Source organism: Uloborus diversus, chromosome 6 (assembly GCF_026930045.1).
Source record: "Uloborus diversus isolate 005 chromosome 6, Udiv.v.3.1, whole genome shotgun sequence".
Taxonomy (NCBI): Eukaryota; Metazoa; Arthropoda; class Arachnida; order Araneae; family Uloboridae; genus Uloborus; species Uloborus diversus.
This window is the reverse complement of record NC_072736.1, coordinates 139,551,332-139,578,674: the sequence shown is the minus strand read 5'-3', so window position 1 is coordinate 139,578,674 and position 27,343 is coordinate 139,551,332. Positions and strand designations below refer to the sequence as shown.

The following is a 27,343-nucleotide window of genomic DNA, read 5'->3' as shown; positions in this document are numbered from 1 at the left end:
ACAAATTTTATTTCACAACACATATAAAATATTAAATTAACTTTTACATGAATAAGATTCCAAATAACAGAACAATTTTACACTAAGGTTTGACTTAAGAAATAAATACATTTGAACACATATTTTTTAATAAAATTGTAAGACAGAATGTTGTATTCACATTCGATTATATAAAAACACTCAAACGTTTGTGCATTATATGTCTAGCTGTGAAAACATATTATCAATCCAGTCTATTGGGAAAATATCAACATTTTGGAGTTAAAGTTGAAAGAAAATAAATATTTTAAAAAAAGCAACTTTCACCGAATACATAGAATATTATTCATTATTTTCACACAAAAGGGAAGGGGTATATTTCCTCCTAAGATTTTTTTTTTTTTTTTTACAAAAGTTACCTTAAACAATGAAATTTCAATTATTCTGAAAGGAAAATATTTTGAAACAGCTATGTGATGATGAAAAGTAAAAGTGATTAATATATGTCAAAACTTCTGAACAACAACAAAACCAAAGGTATTTTCATGATGTCAACTAAGTTTTCATTTTTAAGGGAAGAATAATAATTATTGTTCTAGAAACCATTGCTGTAAGTGTGAGGGGGGCTTCCCCTAAAATATTGGGTTAATTATTGTAAAAGTTTTTAAAAAATAATGTTAATTAGCTGGAAACTATCCTTTTAAGAAAACTAATGCCTACTTTTTGAATAAAAGGTGATATAAGTAATCAAAACTAAGCTTTTTTGGCCTAACTAAAATTCACCAACCATAGCATATACCCAATAAAAAAAGGTGCATTCCTCCAAATATTTTTTTCCAACTACAATAATGGTAAAAATACTTTTTACTGATACATTTCGATTCGCTGGAATTTTATGACAAGTTTTATAGGCATCCTATATACCCCTGAACAATTAAATCCTGACACCATTAGGTAATGACAGAACAAAAACTAAGAAATTATTTAATACAAGAAACAGGAAGAATTACTATGTCAGGTTGACAACTTCTTAAAATATGAAATTAAGTGCATCAAAAGTATAGTTGTCACTTAATGTCAAATAACACTTTCTATAAAAATACTAGTTTTTACAGAAGTACTTGCACTCTAAGTCTTTTTTAAGATCATACAGTTGAAACTGAGATTTATAATCCAAAAAAAAAGATATTTCAAATTATACATGAAATATTAAAAATTCATTCTTTAACTATAGGTTTGAAAAAGAGATCGAATTTTTGAACTATTATGAGATTATATTCAATTCCAACTCGCTAAATATTTGTATTAGCTTATTAATATTCTAGGTAGGTGTATATATTTTTAACATGTATCATGAAACCTAAGATTATTTTCAATCTGCACATTGAAAATTAATGGTTTTTAATTTGAAGGTATAGTAGAAAATCTCAAAACCCTACCTAATTTCAACACACATTTAAAAATTTTCAATGTTTTAAAACTTTCTGGAAATCTATATGCACTTTTACAAACAAACCAATGTCTATGATATAATTTTCAATAAATAACAGGAATATATATATTACAATTACATACATTACAATTCTTTTTTTTTAATTCCATTTTGCTTTTGGTTAATAGACTATATATTCACTTCAACATAATTTTTTAAATCGTAGCATTCAATACTAACAAAAATGGAATGATGATAAAATAAACTTAGCATGAAGAAACTGATTGATAAATTCAGTGAATGATTTAGAAACTGAAAAATAATACGTATTTAAAATGCAGAGGGATAAATTACACATTATGTTAATGACAACAGGTACTTAAACTTCAGTCTAAGGTAAATATTCTTGCTGCAATATCATCTAAAATCCAGTCTATTCCTATTAATAAGTTTTCACCAGTAACAGCACTGCAAGGCACTATCTGCCAGTGATGAGTTTTAATTTGACTCAATTCCATTAGCTAAAAAAAAAGAACATGGATTAAAACTAAAAGTTACAGAGATATCTTTTATACATTTATTTTTAAACTAGTGGTACCCGCATGGCTTTGCCCGTAATAGAAAAATTAAAAGGTCTTTTGGTTCGCCTGTATATTTACAAATAATGTATGGTGAATTTTCTTGCCAATTGGCTTGTACCCATGTTACGGTTCCACGTTATGATAATTTCGTCATTTACTTGTCCATCTTATGATAATTTTGTTCTTAAAATTGGAATAGAAAAAGAACCACATCGAATTTTCGAAAAATCGCTTCGAGGTGCACACCACTACAAACTAACTTTGTGCCAAATTTCATGAAAATCGGCCGAACGGTCTAGGCGCTATGCGCACCACAGAGATCCTGACATCCTCCGGACATCCAGACAGAGAAACTTTCAGCTATATTATTAGTAAAGATAAAAATGCTTTGAAATATTTTAAAACACATTTAATTTTTATTCCACAGTGTAAGCTTATACAAAAAATTATACACATGAAATAAATGAAGGAGGTTTTTTTTTTAATTACAAGGAAAAACAAGTCCTTATTTATAAATAATTTAACCTTTAGTTTTACTAAAAGAAGTACAGAAGTCGATTCTTGATTTTTTAGCAAAATTGAGTCATTTTCCCCAGGTGGTTCATGAACTGTATTTTACCTAAATACAGTCAAACCTAATTAAAAACTTGTTTGATCCTGTGAGTTAACGACCACATAATAATTTATCCAATAAGATGAAATGTAGCCAACATCAAATAATAACCATCGTCCAGTGAATTTCACATGAATAAGGTTTGACTGTATCATGTTTTACGGTCTTTTGTAAATGAGAAATATCAAAAAAAAAAAATCTCAAAAAGCGGCATCTGAGTTAAGAAGTACAGTTAATTCTTGATTATCCATGGGCAGCCTGTCAGCAGGACAGATTGACTACGACCTTTCACACTTTCAAAAAATATATATATAAATTTCACCAATGACTTACTGAATCTTTATATATTAATAGGCAAGCCATTTTCTTTCGGTACCGATTCCTCCTCTGTTTGTGAACTGATTTCCTTCATTCTTTTTTTGTTCAGTAGCTATTGCCGAGTTTTAGTGTCTTCAACAAAATTTTTTGAAATCGAAAGCTAATTGACGGAGATATTAATAAAAAACGCATTTTCGTCCTAAATGGCTCTTTTTACGCGAACGGATGGTTCATTTTTTTCGAATTTGATATGGCTGGAAAGATCTTTAAAAAATACTCCTAACGAAGAAAGTGTCAGGGTGCCCAAGGTCCAATAACCTAAATCCACTAGAAAAAAGTTATAAGCGTTTTTTAGTTAGCGAACTCAAAACTTTTAATTTTATCTCTTTTCCATTGTTGAAACTCATTGTTGGAAACTTAAAACATTAAGTTTTAATTCATCTTTTAAACCGCTTTTTCTACACGAAAAATGCATTTTAATGCTTCGAGTTTGGTATGGTTGGAAAGCTCATGCAAAATACTTTGAAACACGTTCTACCCGGTTTTACCAAGCGAAAACGCCAACCCACTAGAAGCGCTAGAAGCAATTAAAAGTTAGTGAAAATTCATTTTTATTTGATTTTTCACGCGACACAGTTAGCGTGAAGAAATTGCTGGATAATATTGTGGTGTTGCCAATTCTTGCTAGAGCATAAAGAAATGAAATACTTGCATTTGTTTTTATTATTGAGGTTTTTTGGGTAACTCTGGGCATTTAAAATATTTTCATTTTGATTATGTTTTCGCAATTTTAATATTTAAATAAATTATTTTACGGATTGAGGGACGACTTTCAGTTCCAGCTCCTAATAATACCTGCATTTGCTATCACCACAAACAGATCTCAAGGTGAAACTTTTGATAAAATTGGCGTATTATTACGACGTCCAGTGCTTTCGCATGGACAATTATATGTTGCTGTGCCGTGAATAGAGTTTGTTAATTTGACTGTGGGCAATTTTATATTTAACGGCAAGATCATGCCTACTTTTACAAAAAAAAATATTGTTTGTACAGAAGTTTTACGTATTAAGGGAGTTTTGCGCCATCATTTCATTCAGAAGGACTTCCATAATTGTGAAATTGGCGAACTTTATTCATTTTGGCACCAATGCCAGGACGAGAAATATTTTTCTTTTGCATTCATAAAAAACGAGTACAGAAATGTCTTTTTGCAAGGAACTGACTACGAAGGAAGTCCCTCTTTAAGATGGGGTTCATTAAATTGTAACCATTCGTAACAAGGCGGAGGAAATAAATGACAAGAGGAACATACAATGGGGAGAATGGGACATCAAGCTTTTTTTATAAGAATGTTTATGAAAAACAGTGTGATATGTGGCAAAGGGAAAAAGGGTATGGTGAAATGTGAAACTTTGCGACAAAGGGGAGATAGATCAAAAATTTTGAAAAGTGCATTTGTCAGTTTTCCATTAAACCGTAAACAAATCACAAACACGATTTGTTTTTTTTTTAATTACACTATTATTGCAACGTCCATTCTTTTTGAATGGACAATTTTTAATGTAGCAAGTAGAATTCGTTCATTTGACTGTTTGGAATTCAATAATTCTAACGGCAGAAGTCAAGGCAATTTAATCAATAATGTTAAACTTATTAAAAGAAGCATTGTTCAGGCTGAAGTTTTACATACAATCTGAGTTTTGCAGGATCATTTCATTCGGGAAGATTTCGATAATTGTTAAATTGGCACTCTTCATCTATTGGCGTCAAATATTTGGCACCAATTGCAGCTCGAGAAATGTTTTTACTTTGCATACGAAAACAAAGAGTAGCGAAATGTATATTTGCCTCAAAATAGGGGCTGTCCACAAATAAAGTCCCGCTTTAAGGTGGGGTTCACGAAATAGTAACAGTTTGTGACAAGGGAGAGGAAAGATATGACAAGAGGAGCATACAATGGGGAGAACGTGACAACAAGCCTTTTTTTAATAGGAACGTTTACGAAAAACAGCGTGACATGTGACAAAGGGAAGAGGTGGTATAGTGAAGTGCAAAACATAGTGACAAAGGGGAGGAGAGGGTCGAAAATTTTGAAAAGAGTGACATCAGTTATGCACCGCCCTTAACCATAAACAAATCACAAAGTCGACCTTTTTAAAAAATTGTACTATTATTACGACGCCCAATGTTTTTGAATGGACAGTTATATGTTGACACGAGTAGAGTTCGTTCATTTGATACTTGGAAATTTATATTTCTAATGACGAAGAAGCAACTTATTCAATAATAGTAGACGTTTTATAAGTAACATTGTTCACACAGAACTTTTACGTATAAATTGAGTTTTGATGCTTCATTTCATATGAGAAGATTTCGAAAATTGGATAATTGGTAATTTTTATCCATTGACGTTAATTTTTTTGTTTCCAATGCCAGCTCGAAAAATGTTTTTCCTTTGCATGCATAAACAAAGAATAGGGAAATATTTATTTGCTTAGGGTCAGCACAAAGCAACATGATATCCAAAATAAAATTATTCAAGCCAGTAATTTGTCGACCACACCAGTTTCTCAATGGGATTGTTTTCTTCAACCAAAAGTACTACTTTTAGTCACTGAAATAGATAGAATGAGAAAAAAGAACGTTGAGCCAGAAAAAACTTTTATTTTCTCAACAGTTTTTTTTTTTTTTAACTTTTTTGAATGACCGATTTTGGAAATAAGGCGTGGTCTTTATGACTTTATAATTGATGTACTTTGACGCGCGACTCCATTGCCGCGCTAAATATTTATGGTTTTCTCTCAACCGCGTTTTTGGGTTATGATAATTTGAGCTGTGAGCTAATGGCATCAATGAGTGGCATTTTATCGCTTTTGATGCCAAAAAATTAATTTCAATGTGCACACCAATTAAAACAGTTGTTGAAAAATATTAAATTTTTTCAAATTATTTAAAAAATGGTTGAAAACTTTGTTTTTAAGCATCCTCTTTCAGTAAAAAATTCTTTGAAAATTTCGGAGACGACCCCATTACCGAAATGTCCCCTTCCATTCATTTATTTTAAGATTAACAGATAAAAAGCAAAATTGGAATAAATTATTACTGTTTGGTATTGTGTGTCCGTATAAAAATTGTATGTTTTCAGACATGCAGTAAACATGAGTAAGAGTAGAAATAAAAATGTTGGAAATAGTTAAATTCATACAAGTTTTCTCAAATATTCATTTATGAATATGGTCGAATTTCGACCACTAGGCGAACACTCAGGGCCGTCGCTAGGACAAAAATCTGAGGGGGTGTATGCAGTTGGCGGCCCCTTAATTGTTTCAAACGCATGTTTTAATATGCGGAGAGAGAGAGAAGATTCCGCTTCTGGTTTAGCTGGGATAGTCATAGTAAAGGATAATATTCAATCAGAAATAGGGGTGTCGGAGGGCTACCTCCTGGAATTTTTTCAAAATTGAAGATATAAAAACACAGTTTTAGACTATATTTTAGGTTGGGGAGGAAGGAGAGAGGAGGTCCAGGAAAGCCTCTTCCGATATTTTTTTCCAAATTTAAGTTCCCAAAACAGAACTGTAAGTAATGATTGATTATGTTCAGGAGAAAGAGGGGGTCTGGGTTTTCTCCCTCAAGAATTTTTCAAGATTGTTATTTGAAACACGCAGTTTTAGACGATATATGGTGACGTTAAGGGAGGAAGACATTCGGGGTTATCCCCCGATATATTTTCCAAAATTTCAAACTCCAAACACGCAAATGTGAATTACTTCTGATTGTGACAGGTCAAGGGGGTAGAAAATTTTGAAAATTATAGTTCGAAAAATGCAGTTTTAGACGAACTATGGTGATATTAAGAAAAAGAGAGATGTGGGGGCCATCCCCTCGAAATTTTTTGAAATTGAAGCCATAAAAATGCGGTTGAAGGCCTTTTTTTTTGTTAAAATGTGCACCGCCAGGTTCTTGAAATTAAAGCTCCGAAAACGTAATTTAAGCCGACCTTCGTTGAAAGGGGGGGGGGTTGAAGGGGCTGGCGCACAGAAATGTTTCGTAATTGAAGCACTAAAAGCGGGATTTAAGACGTTTATCGATGGTGTTGGCTAGAGAGAGAGAAAGAGAAGCATTCTCTCGAAAAAAATTTCGATCTGTAGAAAACGCAGTTTTAGAAGATTTTTGGTAATATTAATGCGTGGAGAGATTCGGAGTCCTCCTCTGGCAAATTTTCGAAATTGAAATTCAGTTAACACAATCGTGGGCAATTTTCAATACTGTTAGAGGAGTAAGGGGTTTAAGAGATCTCACCCGAAAAATTTTCTGAATTAAAGCCTTTACAATGAAATTTTTTAGGAACTTCGGTTATATTAAAAGGAGGACAGGTTCGGGAGACCTCAGGAAGTTTTTTTAAATTAAAGTCCAAAAGACGAAATTTATTCCATCTTGAATAATGATGAATGAGTAATTGAGAGGGCTTTTATCGGAGGTTACATTGGGAGCACTCCCAAGGTATTTCGATATTGCAGTCCTAAATACTCATGTGTAGTAGGCCATCTTTAATGACGTTTGGCCGGGGTGGTGTTTAAGAACGCTTTCCAGGAATTTTTTAAAAACCTAAGTTTTAAAAACTCATATCTTTTGGGCTTTGGGGCTTTTTTTGGCTTTGGGGATGTAAAAAGAAGGGTTTGGAGTTCCCCGCTCTTCCATCAGTTTGGCTATATCCCTATCTTCATTTTAAATTTTAATTATTGGTAAAAATATTGTATCAAGATTTTTTTTCAATTTTCCTTCGCCAAAAACTATTTTTTGCTTGAATTTTCCCTAGTAAAATTTTCAACTTCCAGCCTAATATCTTTGTTTCCTTGAAATACATGAGTCTGCGGCCCCAGAAAAAGAACTTTTAACATTTTGAACGGATGTGGTAATTTTCTGCGATACCTTAGGTCTTTATTCCACTTAATTTTATTTTAAATATGCCTCCTGCATCTCTTGATCAAGCTTTGATTTGCTTGCGATTTTTACATTCAAGCATTTAGAACTTCTAGTATGAGTATTCATTGCAATACTTTTAATCTCTCTTTGCATTAACTGTAATTTTTTTCTATTTGAAATATATTTCGGCTATCCATGCATTTTTCTCCACTTAACAATGATTTGCAGGACATATTTTTCATCAAAAAAAATTGCATATGGGAATGTTTCGGCGGCCCCAATGAAGCTATCCTATTTATTTATCTTTTTTTCAATGAAAATTGAAAAACCTTGGTTTTGTATAACCAGCGCCGCCGAGAGACAAAGAGCGAACTACGTTAGTTTTGTCGCCGGTCCTCCCCCTTATTGTGCTAATTTTACTCTATGCACTATACATTAATTTGAGCCGGGCCCATAGTTTCCGACTAGCTAGACATACCTACTCTGCGGCCGCGGCCTAGTAAAATAGTGCATTGAATACTTTTTTTTTTGGGTTAAAAAATGTTTGAAGCATACATTTCCGAGGCCCTTACTTAGATAATCTTAATAAAAGAGTTTCATGGATGTTCCTAAATTGTATTTTAAGATGACTGTTTCTATTCAAATTTTCAGAAAAAATGCTTTTTGTCACTATTATTTTAATTGTTCGGTTATAATTATTATTATATTCTTTTAAACAATGAAGAGTTTCCCTTTTTCTTTGTTTTTTGCATCGCTAAAATGAAATTGGCGGCCCCACCTCTGAAAAACCGGGAGGGTGTAGCACCCCCCCCCCCCACACACACACACCCTTGGCGTCGGCCCTGCGAACACTAGTATAGATAAATGCACAAATTTTCCTTCAGAAGTGCAAAATCTATTTTTACACATTCTTATTTCTTCCCTTTCCCTTCCAATGACATCAAACCTTTCAAGATCACCAAAATCTGACTGGTTAAAACCTGATTTTTACATCTCCCCTACATACTGATTTTGAAATTGTAATACTCCCCTACATACTGATGTTTAGATCTACCCTACACACTGATTTTTATATCTACACTGCTTAGGTGCCTGAACTAGTGACCAGACCAGTCTTAGAAAAATATCCTCTCCCCTCCCCTATGCGTTTTTGAAGCAACCTAGCTTGATTTGAACTGCTTGCACGATTTTCCGGCGTATGTGTGTAATCTGTTTGCAATAATAAGCGATCTTTTTACAGCTTTAACATGCATTTTTTACGTATGCTATTATCGTCCTAGCTATTGTTGATATGTATGCAAGTGTTTAGGAGTTGACGGTATATGGGTTCGTAAAACTTTAAAAAGCGATTTCTCATTTTAAGTTCAGCTGCAGGTATCACTTTAATATCTTTTAACTTACTTCCCCAGGAGGAAGTCTTCTTTAAAAGTGTTCAAAAGAAATTTTGTTACTTTGAATCCAATCGTTTCTTGTCGCCCATAGCCTTGTGTTTTAGCTGTTATTAAGTAGATAACATTATGCTGGTGTATAAATTTTGGAGCATGATGCTCAACATATATTGAGTGAAGTAATTCAAACAAAACATATTTCTGTAATTCTGTATTGCTATAATAACCATGAGATTCATATTTGTGTAATTATTCACATTGCATAACTGTAATAGTGATATAAGTTTAAATCAAATATCCTAAATATTTTGGTGCTATAATGCATCAAATGCTTATGAGCATAGGTGGCTCGTCCAGGGGGCAATGGCATCCACTTCTAAAACTTTTTTTTTTTTTAATCCTACATCTGTCGGCAGTATTTCTGCCATTAATCAAACAGCATCCCAATAAGATGAAGAAGTATAAAAGTGTGAATACATGGGCAGCTCTTGAGATAATCACCGTCCATCTTTTCCTAGTGACACAGAGGGCAACACAGTGAATCCTTCACTCCAATTTTATTCAGATGTTTTTGCGAATAGTCATGTCCAGTAATTACACAAAAACAAACAGACTGAGGCAATGAATTATGGATTTCTGACTTCTAAAAGTAAAAGGCCTTACCCCTTTACTTTTCAAAGATCAAAATTAGCCATCAAACAAAAATTGATTTTTTACAATGTGGAAATTGTGGATTGATTAATTTCATGAAAGTTATTACTAAATTTTCACATTTTCAGTTAAGCGGACTTTTTTCACGTTGTTATCTAATAAAAATTGAAAGGGAACTTTGAAATGGATGGCAAGAGTCTATCACGGTGTTCATTCATCTCGATTTTTGAGGTTGTGTTCTGAATTTATAAAATAGCACAATTTTAATGAGAACTGGCTAGATTTGCTGTCCCCTGCACCCCCTTGAATTATTTTGATCCCCCAATTTTTCTGTGCAACAGTCAGCCTAAGTTCATGGGAGTTACCACCTATTCTCGCCCAAATAAAGCACTGCCCCCCCCAAAAAAAATTCTTCCCATCATTTCTGATGATCAAAAGTGTATGTTCTTCACTTCATCTGTGTCTGACTTGTATCCCACTCAATGAAGCTTAATATCAGATATTAAAATTGGTATTATCTTCAATGATTACTTGTACAATCTAAGTGAAATCCTTAAGTTTGGACTTGAAATCAGAAAGTACCCATGCACTGTCGATCCTTCCAAAACAAAAGTTTTGAAAGCATGACAAAAGGAGCAATTTTGTCTTTCATTTAAAAGCAGGTTACCTTATTAAACGTTAACTGAGAAAATGGAAGATGGAGGCCCAGCCTAAAGTGTTATGCAACATTTAATTGCAATATTTTAAACAAAGTAATTTTTCAAAAATGGCAGGATTTTTGAGGAAAGGAATAAGCTTGTCATTTGGTCGAATGATTGCTCCCACTTTTAATAATAACATCAAATACAGGGTGTTTGCATTTAAGCTTGTTTTTTTTATTTGGGAATTAAGTTGCATACAAATATAGTCAAGCAAAGTACTGATGTACAACTAACCATGCGCAAACTAATCCAAAAACAATCAATCACAGGTTTTCTTAAAGATTTTGTACATTGTTTTCTAAGTTTTGAGTTTTTTTTTTTTAATTTTTTAGCCCTTTCATAGTTAAAAAAAAAAAACAAAAAAAAAACGTCTTATGACATTTATGCTCTGAGCGTTTCTATGTATGTCAGTGCATCACTCTCTAGTAATATCACTGTCACTAGTTTCACCTTCTTCTGTATTCACTGCACTACAGCGTTTGTAAACATATTACTTTTCACCGAAAAATGATCGTGTAAAACGGAAAATTCTTGGACTTGAATCTGCATGGCATTGAAATCATCCAAATAAAGTCACTCAAAATTGACCTTACAAGCAATTACTGTATTTAAAACCAGACCATATATCCAATAATAAATAACATAGAATTCCTATTCAATGGGTTGGGACTCAAGATCAGCGACCTTATATGCAAAATAATCTTATATGCTGGTGACCTTATATCAACACTCTAGGGGGTTGATCAGTTTTCAATGCTAGCACCACCTACAAGCCTTAAGCTAATGTTGTAAAAATGGGAAAAAAATTGAAATAATTAAGGATAGATCTTATAAATGGTATTTTTTCAAGTATACTTTCTTTATCAGTGAAAGACTTAATAAATAAATATCCTGTATATTCAGTGGCAGCTTTACCATGTTTCAATTGCAAGGGGCCCTCACAGTCATAGGAGCCTGAAGGGGATACAAAAATGTACACTACAAATGTTTTACGTAGTTCTCTGATAGACAAAGGAGTCTCAATGTATTGGGGCTCCAAAAAAAACCAGTAAATCTGCCACTGCATATATTGATATATGATTCATGAGAGTTAAAATTTTTTAGGACACTAAACAGCGAATGAATTTATTTTGCAATAATTAAAGCATATTTGGAACTGACGACTTACATCTTTTATGTCTTCTGATGTCAGAGCTCCAGGTAAATCTTGCTTATTTGCAAATACTAACAGTGTAGCACCAGAAAGCCTCTGCAAAATTTTAAAAAAAAATGAAATAAATATAGTATTTTCAACACTAATAAATTCCAATTACAGTGACAAACATGACACTAAAAGTATTTTACGTTAATTAATCAAGATATGAAATTCAGAAAATATAGGTTATAGTGTCAATATGCTTGTTTAATTTGGTACTTCTGTATCATAGTAGCTCCTGAGCTCATTTGGCAACCTTAGAATTACACCAACGTTGCAATTAGAATTTCACCTAGCTTGTGAAAGAGAAAACTAACAACAGTCGCTCTCACAGGTTTCTTTGCTGCTAATGAGATTTCATAATGATCTTGGTGGTATATCTACGATATTTTGCAATTTATCTGGGTGGCCGCTATGACATGGAATCACCTTTAATTCAGTACTAGCAGCGTCACCTGGCTTTGCACTGTCTACCTCGAAAATAAAAGTTGTCAAGTGATGAGCGTTCAACAATCAGACTTGAACAAAAAAAAGTCCGTAAAATTTCCCGACAGATCATGGAAAAATAACCAAAAAGGAAAATTTTTAAATCCCCCCGGAAAAACCTCAAAATAAAAGTAAGAGCTTGATTTGTTCACAACTGAGAAAAAAAAAAGGCAACGGATCTTTCTTCTTAATGATTTTCTTCACACTAACTAAAACTGAGTGGGCAGCAGGCAATAAATTTCATATTCAGCATTGATGTTCTTTTACTTTAAAATGCTAATAACTTTTTTCTTGGTGATTGAACAGCCTTGGTGGTTTTGAATTCCAAAGGAAGTAAATCCACTTCAAGGGTATTTTTTGTAGGCTTTCGAATGAGACTGAAATTAAGACAAGAGGATAATTATTTTGGGTAGAAAGAGAAAAAAATAGCTCCAAAAATCGCATGTCCTCTTAGTCATAAAAAAACAATAATTGAGCTGCTTCGAAAAAAGGGGGGGGGGGGGATGCCTTGAGCTGCTTCGAGAAAATGGTGGTATGACTGCGCTTTTGTTTGACTCAACTGGGCTTGCTCTACTCGCCCCCCAAGTAGAGCAAGCCCAGTTCAATTTGTTCAAGTCGGGCGGCGGGGGGGGGGGGGGGGATTAATGAGAGGTAATTTGGGATCTAGGTGATGTTAGGATGTAATATCAGCATTTTTGGAACTCTTACATTGAAAAGTTTCTGGAAAAAGTTCTGAACCCCATGTCTTCTGCTACGTCATCAAAGATGGCCTACAATTGCATTTTTAGGACTTCAGTTCCAAAAAATTTTCCAGGGGAAACCGCCAAATCCCCTGCGCTTTTAGCATTACTAAAGATATATAAAATTGCGTTTTTGAAGCTGTAATATTATAAAACGACTGGGGAGAATAGAATTCCTGAATCTCATCCTTTCCCTTCAAGAACAAAAAGATAGTAACCAATTGTGTTTTAAAAAATATACCCTTAAAGATCAAAAAATTTCCAAAAAGGGACCACCAAACTTCCCTTCCACTTATTAACCACCAAATAGTCTAAAAATGGCGTTTTTAACAAACATTTTCGGGGGAGAGCCTGCAAACACTCCTACTTATGAGGGAATATTAATCAACTGAACAACAAACAAATCCATAACTATCTTCAAATTTTATTTATAAAAGCAATTTTAGTATTTCATTATGTTTGGTACGAAAACTGGTAAAAAGAGATGCCATTTTAATACTACAACCTTTCTTTTATAAGGAAAAAAGTAAAATTGAGGAACTGAATAGCTACTGGAAAAACTTCACGAGTCCTCAAACGAATCAAAAGTTGAAAAGTTTAGATTAGATAATAGATCCAGAATACTAGCATAGAAACTCCTTTTTTTTTTTTTTTTCAAATTTTCATTCTTGTGTGTGTGTGGTACTCGAAAAATTTATAACTTTCATTCAAACTCTTTGAACGACACACGTTATTCCAAAAAAATATAAAAACATGCTTCAGTTCTTTAACTTTTTTCTAAATTTTATTTTCATTAGTCCCCTCTCCCCCCCCCCCCCCCCCCTTGATGCATTACTCAATCGCTCCTCCCAACAGGATCGTCTGGATCCGCCGCTGTCTGTGGATAAGGTGCACAAAAATACAGTAGTATGGGTAAAAAGGCAGAAGCAAGATTATGCATTGAAAAAGATAGGAATAAATAGGAAAAAACAGGAAAATGTTTGAAAATTTTAAAAAAGTAGGAAAGTAGGAAAAAATAGGAAGTCTGCGGACCCTGCTCATTTTACCACTCTTGTTTGTACATTACACACTTGTTCTCAAAATAGACTACATTTTTTTCCTCACAAAAGATGTTTTGCCTAATAAAAAACACTGCAATACAGAAAATATTCTTATTATTCAAATTTGTAAAACTAACAAAAACCCCGGTATAAAATAAATTTTATGCCCTAAATATAGAAAAAAAAATATATATATATATACTAGGCGCTAAGGCTGCTCGCACGATTCGCCTCTGGTGGGTTGGTGTACAACTCTGTTCTTCCGAAGCACTAAAGTATAGAACCATTCCATTCTAAATCATTCAATAACTTCCACTTTAAGCAGAAAAAAGAAAGAATTTACGAAGGCAAGATAGCATGGCCTTGAGAAAAAGAAAAACATTCACTCTGTGAGTCACTTGCGCTTAGCCGCTTGCCAAAATGAAGGAGAATATTATAGGGAATATTATGGGTGGAAATGTTCCGAAAGAAGGGAAAAGTGATCCGAAGAAGAACTGCTATGAAAAAGAGTTGGGGTTTTAATTGTTTTTAATTAATATCTCTACTAATTAAAGTCACACAGCTATATAGCTAAACATGTAGCCAAAAAAATTACGAATATATCAATACCAGTATATTCAGTAAATTACCGCCCATTAGCCAGGGCTAAAGCAGAAATACGTAAAATACACCACCAGCTCAGTCATTTCCAGCCGACCAGTTTGTTTCGCACTCTTGGCTTCCTTAAGAGGTTTTCCATCTCCAGCTCAGTCACTTTCCTATGCCGGGCTGATGAGTGCTAATAAGCACGAAACTGCAGTCCTCGGCTGGAAATGACTGAGCTGGCGGTGTATTTCACGTATATCAATACCAGGTTCGATGCTCAGTTTTCTGTCGTTCACCTGAAGTAGCGATGGCTCCTTTAAAATTCCCACAAAAATACATTTCAAAATACTTACATAGAAAGATAATAAAATATCTTTATGAATACACTCAGGAACATTGAAAATAGCGAGCCATGAGGAAAGCATTGGATTGAAGTGAAATTTGATGCACAGAATAATACAGATGAGAGATACACTTGATCCCAAAATCTAGACAATTAAACAAATACAGCTAAGAAATGAGATAAATACAGTGCTACTTCAATAGCGCTTTGGATCCCTTTTGCTGCAATATAAGTCTCAACACAGTTCGGCATTGAGCTAATTTAATGTCTGATGTTGTTCTGAGGCAGATGGACCCCCAAATTTTGAGCAGCCACTTCTAAATCTTGCACAGAGTAGCATGGCGACATCTGGCATTACAGCTTATCCCATACTTGCTCTATAGAGGACAACCCGGTGGAGCGGGCTGGCCATGGAAGAGTCTCTAAATGACGTAAGAAGTTTTGAGCAACTCTAGCTGTATGGGGGTAAGCATTATCTTGCTGGAAAACTGCTCCTGGGAAGCCATTTAGGAATGGTCCTAGATGTGGTTGAAAAATGTCATTAACATAACGCTGGCCTGTTAAGGTTCCACGTACCACAACTAGAGTAGACCGACTATCATAGGCTATAGCCTCCCAGACCACTGTGCCCGCTGTGCGGGCAGTGAGTCAGGCAATAGAATGGGTGGAGTGGTACCTTTCTCCAGGGCGCCTCCACATCTGTGCCCGGATACCATCTGACCCCAAAACGAATCGGGATTCATCACGTTAGCACCACCTTTTGCCAATCAGTGACATCCCACATCGCTCTGGCTTCTCACCATTGCAGATGGAGTTGCTATGTTTTGATGTTAAAGGGAATACACAAAAAGGGCTCTTCGACTGCAGATTTCCTTCGCAAGACGTTTAGAAATGGTTCGGGGAACAACTGCTACCGCAACGTCTGCTTGTATGGTGAAACGAGTCACTGTGGGATCCACGAGCGCTTGCCGCACGATCCTTCCATCTTCTCTCCTTGTGGTCTTCCTGGTCGCTCCAGACCCGGTTTTTTGCGCGTGGGTACCATCTCGTGTCCACTGCCTCCAGCAGTTTCTAACGGAACACTGCGAACGATTTATCTGGGCTGCAACACAGCTCATCAACCAGCCTGCAATTTTCATGCCAATGATCAAACCTCTCCCAAACTCGCTTAACTGTGACAAACGCTTTCTAACTCGTCCACCTGAAATCTTTCACTCATTAAGGTTCTCCGACAATCCGGATGTAATCGTAACATTTATAAATCTTAAATTATGCACCGGTCTATATAGCACCTTTTCCCCAATTTCACCGATACTGTAGGGTAAACCGTCATGCGCAATTTCACCAAACTTGGATCATTTGCATATTAGATGTCACTCTTCTTATATGCAAAATTGCGCGATTGTACCTTTCTTCTTTCTTGGGGCGTTATTTTCAGTATTCCTGAGTGTATATAGCCGATATTTTTTTAATAATATTTTTTTGCAAAGATTAAGAAAACAATATTAAAAATAGTTTACATCTAATTGTTGAAACACAACAATTTCAAAATACAGTCGCATCCCTCTATTGCGAACCCGGGATAGAACAATTTTATAGTGAACATTCTAAATGGTCTGAACTGCAACCCTATGTCATTAATGCAATTTCATATGCTTGTAACAATCAACAAACACTACATAATGATCTAACTCCCATTCAAAAATTTCTAAATGTTTAAGCTAGTCTTTGCCCTTGTCCCAGTGGCGTTCCTTATTAACTGTTCTTTCGGCAAACACTATTCTCTACCATACTTATGCCTTCCCAGGTAGCACAAACCATCGGATTTACATTGGAGAAAGGTTGAAAATGCATCGTAATGGTTGGAAATACGTTTTGGTTAGATATTGGTTCTTTTCATACACTCATCCGATCATTCGAAGCATCGGAGGATGGTTTAAAACCAACCTATATCCGACTAAACGCATTCCCAACTTATTTCTAACCTTCAAACCTGTTTCACATTTACGCCCATTATTGCCCCCTGATTTGCGCGTTCTGCAAAGCGTGCGTAATGCGTCCCATAAGCCCCCCCCCCCCCCCCCCCCCCCGCCCCCCCCCCCGCCTCTGCAGTCTTGTTGAGACCCAGGACTTGAAAAAGGGATGAGGGAGAGCGATGCGCCAGGGGCATAGCCATTTTCTTTTTCATTCCAGGGTCACATACACATTCACACGTGTCGTACTTGCTCCCGGCGAGTGTTCAATCTCGCAAGTACTCAAGTCTTCCTAAGTAATTCAATTCATTTTTCCAACTATTTATCTATTTTTCTTTCTTTCAATAAATTTAAAACTAAGAAGATAAAACATTTTTTTTTTCTTTTTGTATGTGTGTGTTTGATTATTAAAAGAATTCTACTTTTATTTGGTTTTCTAAGCACAACAAATGATTGTGGCTGTGCAGGTCCAGATTTTTCTTGTTTTAAACTGCTAGAATTTTTTCTACAAATTCATTTTGGCAGGGGGTTTTAGGGGGAGGTTGTTTCTAGGGGATTTTCTCTTTTTTGGGGGGGGAGGGGAGGGGTCTCCGATGAATTGAAATTCTTGCTCATTCGAACTGATTTTCTTTCTTCTTTTTTTTTTTTTTTTTTTGATAGATGCTTTAACCAGTTTTTTTAGAGAATTTTGTGAATGCTTTGAATTCGTTTTAGAATTTCATGTTGTTCCTTTGTTTAGCTTTGGTAATTTTAAATGCACAATACATGTGCAATTTACCATAGAAATAAAATTGTGTCTTTGAATGAACTTTTCTCGTTGATGGATAAAATACATTGAAATTCCTTCCCTAATAGTAAAATGAAAAAAAAAATCAATGAACATGAACTTTTGAATGAAATGGGAGAGTATAATAGTTCGACAAAACAGTAAAATAAGTATTTTTCATGATATTCAAATTTAACCCATGTCATTTTAATTGTTATGAAGATTCTAACTGAATGTGTATGCGTATGTTTTTTTTTTTTATTTATTTATTTATTTATTTATTTTTTTAATTCTTATTTCAGGTCAAAGCAAAATTGAACCTTCAAACAAGCTAGGTTATATTTCATGGCAGAATTTTAAAGTAAAAAATTTTATTCTGTCTTAAGAATAACCTTGCTGGTAATTAATATTTCCTGAAAAAGAAAAAAAGAAACTAATGTATGCTTATGAAGATAATTTTCGAAAAATTATTCAGAAAAATAAAAGGTAAGAATTATCAATGTCTTAATTTTTGTTCATATTCTATTGAAACGTTTGTACATGATAGAGAAATGATAAATTGTATGTCAAATTCAGCCATTTTATCATTTTATGTTAATATGAATGAAAAATTATTCTTTACACTTGCTCTTCTAAGAGCACCTCGTAATACTTATTTTATTAATGAAATGCTACGGTTAAAGTAGATAACATTAGAAGATAGTTGGTTTAGCGTTGAAATTCATAGTGGAATACCATTAGAAAATGTAGGTTAAGCGTTGTTTTTTTACATCGAAATTACGTTTGGAAATTGTTAGTTTACTGTTGTGTTTTACATTGGAACAACATTAGAAAATGTTGGTTAAGCGTTGCTTTTTACATCGAAATTACGTTTTTAAATGGATAGTTTAGTGTTGTATTTTACATTGGAACAACATTGGTTGAACGTTGTATTTTACATCGAAATTACGTTTGTAAATGGTTAGTTCACAGTTGTATTTTACATTAGAATAACGTTTGAAACTAACCAATAACCAACCGTTGGATAACCGTTTTCCGACGTACCGTTTTAAGGTACGTTCCGATGTAAGATGCCGACGCTGGTCCAATGTAATATGATAACGTTGGGCAAATGTTCATGTGCTAGCTGGGTTTTGAGCCAAAATACCCCAGTTCAAACCATTCCTCACCTATTGTACTTTTGATAAAGCAGCTGTTTGTCCAAAGGGGGCATGGATATCTTTTTTTTCAAGCTCCCTCAATTTTCAAATGGTTTTCGTTAAATGATGAGGTCATTCATGTGTTTCGGCTGATTTTTTAATAGTACTACTGATAACTTTGTGAACTTCCTAGTAACTGTAATTAGCATGGATAAGAGAAAAGCTTTTTGAGGATAAAGTGCAATTTATTTGAAAATTAGAGAGTGGCGAAAGCCAATTTGCTAAGAATTTTCACTTTCTGAGACTATTTTAGCCATTATCTGGAAAAATCTTAATTCTATTATCTCTGCATAAGAAAAAATACAAATCCCTATTTTATAATTTGCTAATTATTGAATTAGAGTACAATATAGTTTTAGTACAAATATTTCACATTATTGCCCCTATTGCTAAGGGAAATCAAGTGTGATTAAGGTGTACATTATAGTAAGTATCTTACGGACTTATGCCTCTTTTAAAAAAAAAAAAAAATTCGGATGTAGTGAATCCTTGCTCATAGAGATCTCCCCAGCCAGTCCATTGAGGGATCGCTATAGTAGGGTCTGACTGTATACTCAAATTTAAAATATTAATCTATAATGTACTTCTTCCAACAGCAAGGTTCGTAATTCATCTCGGCAGTCCTGCAAACGGCGACGATCTGCACTATCAACAACCCAGATCAAGCCATCTGTACTTTCAAAATAATTTTTCCAGTACGATCTCAGAGACTTTTGTCCACCAACATCCCACATATTGAGTTTGAACCTGTAATTTAAAAATAGGAATGTTAAAGTTAATTTAAGACATAAAATGTGCCAAATTTAATAGCAACAAAGAATTTAAAAAGAACTAAATATACCCTCTATGCTCAAGTGTTTTAATATTAAATCCAAGAGTTGGAGAAATAACACTGATATCTTCACCATTGAATTTCTTCAAAATGGTAGTCTTGCCAGCATTATCTAATCCTCTATTGTTCAGTTAAGGTTTAGCAACAACATATTTCAAGTAGCCAAAATATAGGTTTAATAAATATCTTTAAAAATTGCTCTAAAATTAAGTATTTAGACCTAGGGGCAATAGAATGCCTCAGATAAGGATTTTAAAATGAAAAATAAAGGAACTATTTTGAAAATTAACACATTGGTTCACAGAATAGAAATCTCACACATGCATCTTGCACCAAACAAAAGTATATCTTGCTATTAGAGGTGCAACATCAATGTGAAAACATTGACGTTTCAAAACTTTAAAGAACAGAATTAAAACATCAATGGTTTTGATACATCGATCAAAAAAAGATTGATATTTCGAAACATCAATGTTTCGAATCATTGACTTTTTTTAATGTACAGGGTCTGGTGTATTAACCTCCTTTATTTGGAGAGGAAGCTAGTTACAAAACTGCATGAGTGACATAACTTGGAAAATTTTACTGCCAATCACTTCAATTTTTCTTGGGAAGTGGATTATAGTGCTGCCTGAAATATTGAGCAGTCCAAATAAGTCTTTGGGTGGAACGAAAAATTTTTTTTTTGATTTTCAATATGCCGTAGTGCGGAAAAGTTGCCTTTTCATGCAAACAAGATGTAAAAAAAATATGAAAAATATTGAAGCACGTCTTGAGGTGCCGCAAAGAGCATTAAGTTTTGCAAAAATTGCAATTTTTGCTACATTTTAATTTTAAAAAAAAAATTCAAATTTATCTTTATGCTTCAAATGCTGTCGAAAAGCAATTTTTATGCTCAACAGCTCGCATGATAACTTTTTTTTGTTGTTTGGATTATGTCTTGAGGTGCCGCAAGAGCAAAGTAAGTTTCGCAAAAACACACTTTTTGCCGAATGCACTGGCATCTGGGAGCTTGAGTCATTGCAGCAGCGAATGTTTAAATGGGGTGGGGCTGGTCAGCAGTGATTTGTGTGGGTGGGACCAAACTCAGATCAGGTGTCAATTTCTTTGTCGAGTTGAGTTAGTGAGTACCGTAAAATTTCATTAGTTGGTAAAATACTTTATTGTTGTGAGTTGCAATGGCTCAGTCTAAACAAGTGCAGACGAGACAAACATCAGAATGTCCTATTTTTGGAATCTTTAGCGATTTCAATGAAGTTTCACTACCTACTTACGAATATGTAATGAAATGCTACTGCTTTATTAGACACGGCGTAAAAAGTGCGGCTGGAAAAAATCTTTCTGTAAGTGAAATAAATATGACTTTTTAGTTTCCAGAATAGATTACATTTGGTCAAGAGCTTCTTTGAGATAACATGAATAGAAGCCTAATGTATTCTTAGATGGTAAAACAAAAGAATCAAACGAATTTAAAGACAAAATAGGTCAACAGCTGGAAACCTGTTCTAATCTTCCTGTGGTTACTTCCTTCCCTATTGAAAATAACCTTCTTTTTGAGAACATACAGGACATAAGTACCGATCACAAATATGTATTGGATATGTTTGTCAATACATCAAGTGGGACTTGCTCACTAGATTTATCTTCCAGGAACCTGGGAAAACTTCCCCACTCCAGATGACTTACATTTGCAAATCGTTTATTTCGATTGTACGTGGCAACTAAAAATCCGACTGAAAATCTCAAGACTCTGACTCAGTACATTGTTAAAGTGTAGTAAAGTATAGTTTCCTATATAGGGGCGTGGCATTTCGCTAAAATTGTTTGAAACAAATAATAATGCTGAAATATATTAATAGTAATCATTAGATAAAAATGGAACACGGTTTAAAAACACAAAAAGGATAAAAACTTTTTATCCCTTTTGTGCTTTTAAACGTTGTTCCCTTTTTATCTAATTTACCTTGCACAAAGCTATCGCTTTTCAATAGTAATCATTATTCATTCATACATTTTCAAGAAAGGATCCATTTCTTGTACGGATCAAGTGGGCAATGCGTATGCTCCTGTGTGATTTAACATCAAGTTGAAACCTTCTCGTACTTACGGTTCTAAACATTGATTTGAACGTATTTTACATTCACGATATCTCTCTCATGATTTTAAGAACATTTTAGACCGGGTTATATAAAGAAATGGGTATTTTGATGCAACAGAAAATCTCCATTTGGTTATGTTATGCAAAGAGCGTAGAAATGTAAGAGAACTTGGATTACGACGTGTGTTGAATGCAAGAACACAAAGTAGAGGCGGGGTTAAGAAGTTTAAAGTTCACAAATAATTTTTGCTGCCAAAGATTACATCGATTTGATCTCATGGGGTGAAAATGAAATAACCGAACCCCCCTTGGTAAAACATTTGTCTAGTGAATCCCTCAAAGTGAAACTTGTAACCCCTAAGCGGCTCTTAAAAAGTATCGTTCAGTCACAAGAGACGAAAAATTCACTCAAAAGTTATTTGGAAGAAAGAGTTATTTGATACAAAAAAAAAAAAAAACACTTTAATGTGTCAAAGAAGTAGACACAAACATCATACAGGTTTAACCATTTATTTACAATCATTAAGAATACTTTAAACGGTAAAAATGGAATTGTTAATGTCTTTTATAATACACTAGTAATACCCGCACGGCTTTGCCCGTTGTAGAAAAATTAAAAGGTCATTTGGTTTGCTTGTATATTCACAAATAATGTAAGAATTTCTTGCCAATTGGCTTGCCCATATTACGGTTCCACGTTATGACAACTTGGTATTTTACTCGTCCATCTTATAATTTTGCTCGGGTAAATTTGATTAAAATTGGAATAGAAAAAGAACAAAATTGAATTTTCGAAAAATCGCTTCGAGGTGCACACCCACATGCTACAAACTAACTTTGTGCCAAATTTCATGAAAATCGGCCGTACGGTCTAGGTGCTACGCACGTCACAGAGATCCAGACAGAGATCTAGATCTCCAGACAGACTTTCAGCTTTATTATTAGTAAAGATTATGATTTTTTTTTAACTGTATTTCGGAATTAGTTTTTTTTTTCTAATATAATGCTTAAAAAATGTATTTACTGTCATATTTTGTGCTGTTATATACAGTAGGAAAGCATAAAAAGGAATTTCATTGTTAAATGGAAATTTCGGTTATTATCAAACTTTAAGCTCGTTGCGGCACCTAAAGATGTTGTAGTAAAGCAATGAAATTTCTTCTGCTTCTTTTTAAACTTAAATGACAACTTTTCCCCCCTACGGCAAACCAAAAAAATTGAAAAAAAAATTTAAGGTCATTTTTTTTCCACCCTAATGTGTCTCCCTCTCTCCTAAATACAGAAAAATTGTTTTAATAAAATGGTTGCCACTTTAACTAATTGAGTGGCTTTAACCAGATCTGTATTTCTTTCAACATAATAACCTTTTTTATGATGTTTTTTGTCTAATCACAAACATCGAAATTGAAAAAACATTGATGTTACAAAAAACATGAATCTTAAACACTAATGGTAAAAATGTTGATTTTTCAAAAACATTGACATTAATGTTGCACCACTACTTGTGAAATTATTATTAAAGTTAAATGGTGTTGATAGCAGCAGCGGATGAAATCCTTGAATCGCTATGACATAGAGAAGTCAGGCTGGATTTCATATCAACATTTAAAAGTTCAGACAAAGCTCTCAAATAGATCAAATGGCACTTTTATGCAAATTTGTTGCACAATATTTTTCTATTGATTATCTATCAAAATCTTTTAAAGTCGAAGTAGGCACCCAAAGGTGACGAATATTTTCATACTTGAGATTTCGAAACAATTGCCAAATTTTGGACAATTATCGTTTCACTGAAAAATTTAGTAACCGGAATATATTATTGCCATCAGGTAGCACAAAATTGAACTTGCACCTGCTAAAATAAAATGATGTAGTTTGCACATCAATATAGGTTAAATGGGGATATTTCGATAATTGGGAATCTGGCGCGGTTGTCTCATTTTTGGCGTAAATAATTTTATTTTGTTAACCTTACTGATTTATAGTAACCCTATGTGAATAGATGTTTCCGATCTCTTTGTTTTGATTTGCGAAGAAATTACCTCTCGCGCAGGCACTGGAGCCAAAAACTGACCCCAATGAAGAAAGATTGCCAGATTCTTAATTATAGAAATATCCCCGTTTAAATTGCTTTACATTCCAAATAGAGCTGTCAGCAGTGAGTTCTTGGGGTTGGCAAGCAATAGCGAGCAGGGGGATGTAACCCTCTTGTCTTGTCTACTTAAAAAATTTAGTAGCATATGTCAAAGGGAATCTTTTCTTTAGAGGGGTACATTGGACCGCCGACCTACCTTCCAATCCATAGTTTTAAAAATAAATAAACTATTTTTTTCCTCACATATGATTATCAGGGGTCTGTCCAGGATTTTTCACAGGGTCCGTTTTTTGTGAAAAATCAAATAATTTTGTGAAAAATGAATTAATTTTGTGAAAAATCAAAAAATTTCGCAAAAAAAAAAACAAAAAAAAAAAAAACTTTTTTTTTTTTTTTGTTAAAACGAAATTTTAGAATTTAGAGATGGCACAAACTGCATCAATTAAACTTAAAGTTGAGTGTTTTCCTCTTCTACGTCGAGAAAATCATTCTGGATTTTTTTTCTGATATTTGGCGGGGGGGGGGGGGGCATCGCTCTTTCAAGTATCAATATTTATCTACCATTCTACATTATGTTAAATTATACTAGATATATTTCTGTACAGTACTTAAAATAATTGTAACAAAAATATAAATAAATAAAATAAAATTCAGAATAGGGTTCAGCATTCAACTTTTTGACCCAAGACACTCTTAAAAAGCACAGAATTTCGTTTAAAACTTATAAATTCCGTGATTTTAACAAAAATAAAAAGATATTTCAATTGTTTACCTCTTAACAAAGCGTAATAATCATTAAAAATTCGAAAAATCGGATTCCCATAGCAGATGCAAAGAGATCGCAATTCTCAAAGTGAAGGCATCAAAAGTATAAAAAAAGCTTGTAAAAGAAATATTTTTGATAAAATTATTTTAAAATTGCATTTTAGAGTCCTATAATAAACATATCATTAATATCTGTGGACACAGTTGACCCAAAAAATAAAATAAAATAAACCATCTATTTAGCATTTTAAGTTTTGACTCATAACAGAAAATGGAATTTTGCTTTAAAAACTTGAAATGAGAGTTCTAACAGAAATAAAGAGACTTTTCATTTATTTGAATCCTAATAAAGCGAAGTTAGCTTGAAAAAAGAACAAAATGTGATTCTCATATCGGATGTTAAAAGATTGCATTTTTCAAAATGTAGACATCTAAAGAAAAAAAAACGGTAATTAAAAGAGTTTATTTAAAGTTAATCATCCTTGTTAGCATCGAAAAATCAAAACCCATATAATTTTCTCCCAAAATAACAATTAAACATCGCACCGCAACGTAAAAACGCAAATATTGACAAGCTGGCAAAATGATGAGAATATTTTCTAATCAAGTCATTATAAAGGTTCAACGCCAGACGCTAAGTGGTGATAATTTTAAAGTTGGTAACACTATCTGAAGCGATCATATTTTTTCCTCACCCTTACTATCCCTTTGCAGTTCTAAGTTCATTTCGCAGATATATATTATTATTGTTTATTAAATCATGAGCGGAGAAAAGTGCTTACCAACGCCTTTTCAGAAAAGTTTACAAAAACACCGCTGCTAATTAGCTGTGATAAAACAAACAACCCTTATATTTATTTGGCAGTAGCCATTATTTATCGCTTGCAAAAGCATTCCAAGAGTGCCATTTTTTTTTTTTTTTTTTTCAAAATTAGCCGATTTTGTATAAGCTGATCCCTCTAATTTGACTTAAAAAAAGGTTCCAAAAATTATCGGTTTATACACAGAAATATGCGTTATTTTGCTTTCAGATTTGCTCTTTCAATAAACAATTTGACAGATCCGATCTTGTTTATCAGAATTTTGTGAAGGGTCCGTTTTGTTTGATCGGGATTTTGTGAAAGGTCCGTTTTGTTTGATCGCAATTTTGTGAAAGGTCCGTTTTGGTTGATCGGATTTTTGTGAAGGGTCCGTTAACGGACCCAAATATCCTCTGGCCAGACCCCTGATTATGTATTAATAATTGTAAAACAAATGAACACTTATATGTAATTACTCAGTTTCACATACTGTCTGAATTATTTTTAATAAAAATAAACTTGGAAAAATAAAAGTACACAGAAACATTTAAAGAGAATTCAACAAAAATTATACTGAATTGGTACCAAAAGTTTAAGTAAATACAGCTTTCACTTTTATCACACTCATTTATTACTTTCAAAGTTAACTTAGTTTAATAAGAAAAATTTAAAGTTTTCACAAACACGAAAAAAGCAAAATTTTATAATATTCAAAATTGAACAAATTATGAAATCCTAAAAGGATAAAAGCCACAGATGTAAATAGGACAAATCAAACCAATTAAGTTTCGAGAGAATTTGGAGGAGATAAAATAGATGAAAGCATGAAAGGATACAACATTAATAGTCTCATTTCCTTCTCTTTTTGCTTCATTTTCTTTAAAATTGTAAGTAAACCCATCACATCTCTTCAAAATAGTCTATTTGCCGCAAACACAAACAAGGGCCGCGAGCAGAATGAAAACAAAAATATACAAAATTTCTCTTGAGTTGAGTTGATTATGAGCTGCTTCACACACAAAGTTTAAAACAGAGTAAAAGTGGCTTGCCTCTAGACAGGGATCATAAAACCTGGCTGCTAAGTATCATGTGATAATGGAAAGGCACGCTTTTCTTTCTACTTCGAAAAGATGGCAGTTTTTACAGGCGTGCAAAAAAGAGCTAGTGCAACTGATTTTAAATCTGTCCAGATTAATTAAAACCTATGCTAATCAAATCTAAATATAACCAAAATTATGTTCATAATTTTTTTATGAGTTATAATCAGTCTCGGACTGACTCGCCAGCGGCCACCTGCCCGTAGGCAGGTGCACCCTCTTGGTTAAAAAAGCATTCGATACAAAAGTTTTTTTAAAACAACGTTTCTAATTAAATTATAATGTTTTTGAATCAACAATTAGCCCAGAAACTAAAGTGAATAATTTATGATCTCTGAAAAACTATTATTAATTTGTAACTTTCCGCAAATCTCAACTCCAGCGCTCGAACACCCTACCTCGAGGTGATTTATAAAATTAAAGAAAAGGGTAAAACATTGTGTTCCACGTGTGTCTGTTTTTGTTGGTAAACATAGACAGTTTGTTATGAATATTTATTAACTCATTCGATGCGTCATTGTTTCGTCCCGCAATGGCGGTATTCTCGAGCTTCTCAAAATAATGTTAGTTTTCATTCTTTCCTCTAAAAAGTGCGTTGATTGTCGTAAATGGCGAAAGCATAAACACAAGAAAACTCTGGATTAACATACTTCGCACCTGCATGAAGTTTATCAAATACGCTCGTCTGTTCGAACTTTTTTTTTTTTTTTTTGAAAGAGGATAATATACCAGGTAAA

The 27,343-nt window shown here is 33.7% G+C and overlaps 1 protein-coding gene across 1 annotated transcript; it reads right to left on the bottom strand.

The window, feature by feature from the left end:
* On the bottom strand, nt 1-26,466 carry LOC129225204 (ADP-ribosylation factor-like protein 2). Its single transcript, XM_054859771.1, has 5 exons — nt 26,346-26,466; nt 19,761-19,871; nt 19,504-19,666; nt 11,761-11,841; nt 1-1,932 (listed from the first exon to the last, which is right to left on the bottom strand). Exons 1-5 carry the CDS (start codon nt 26,408-26,410, stop codon nt 1,798-1,800), a joined length of 555 nt encoding a protein of 184 aa, XP_054715746.1. The 5' UTR covers nt 26,411-26,466; the 3' UTR covers nt 1-1,797.
* Nucleotides 26,467-27,343: the final 877 nt, after the last annotated feature.

What these genes read in the sequence shown, in the direction of transcription:
- LOC129225204 (XM_054859771.1), bottom strand. Translation starts at nt 26,410, where the DNA reads ATGGGTTTACTTACAATTTTAAAGAAAATGAAGCAAAAAGAGAAGGAA. An exon ending in GAACCTTGCTGTTGGAAGAA is followed by an intron (nt 11,842 to 19,503) that starts GTACATTATAGA and finishes AAAATTTTGCAG; the next exon opens with AGGCTTTCTGGTGCTACACT. An exon ending in CATCAGAAGACATAAAAGAT is followed by an intron (nt 1,933 to 11,760) that starts GTAAGTCGTCAG and finishes CTTTTTTTTTAG; the next exon opens with CTAATGGAATTGAGTCAAAT.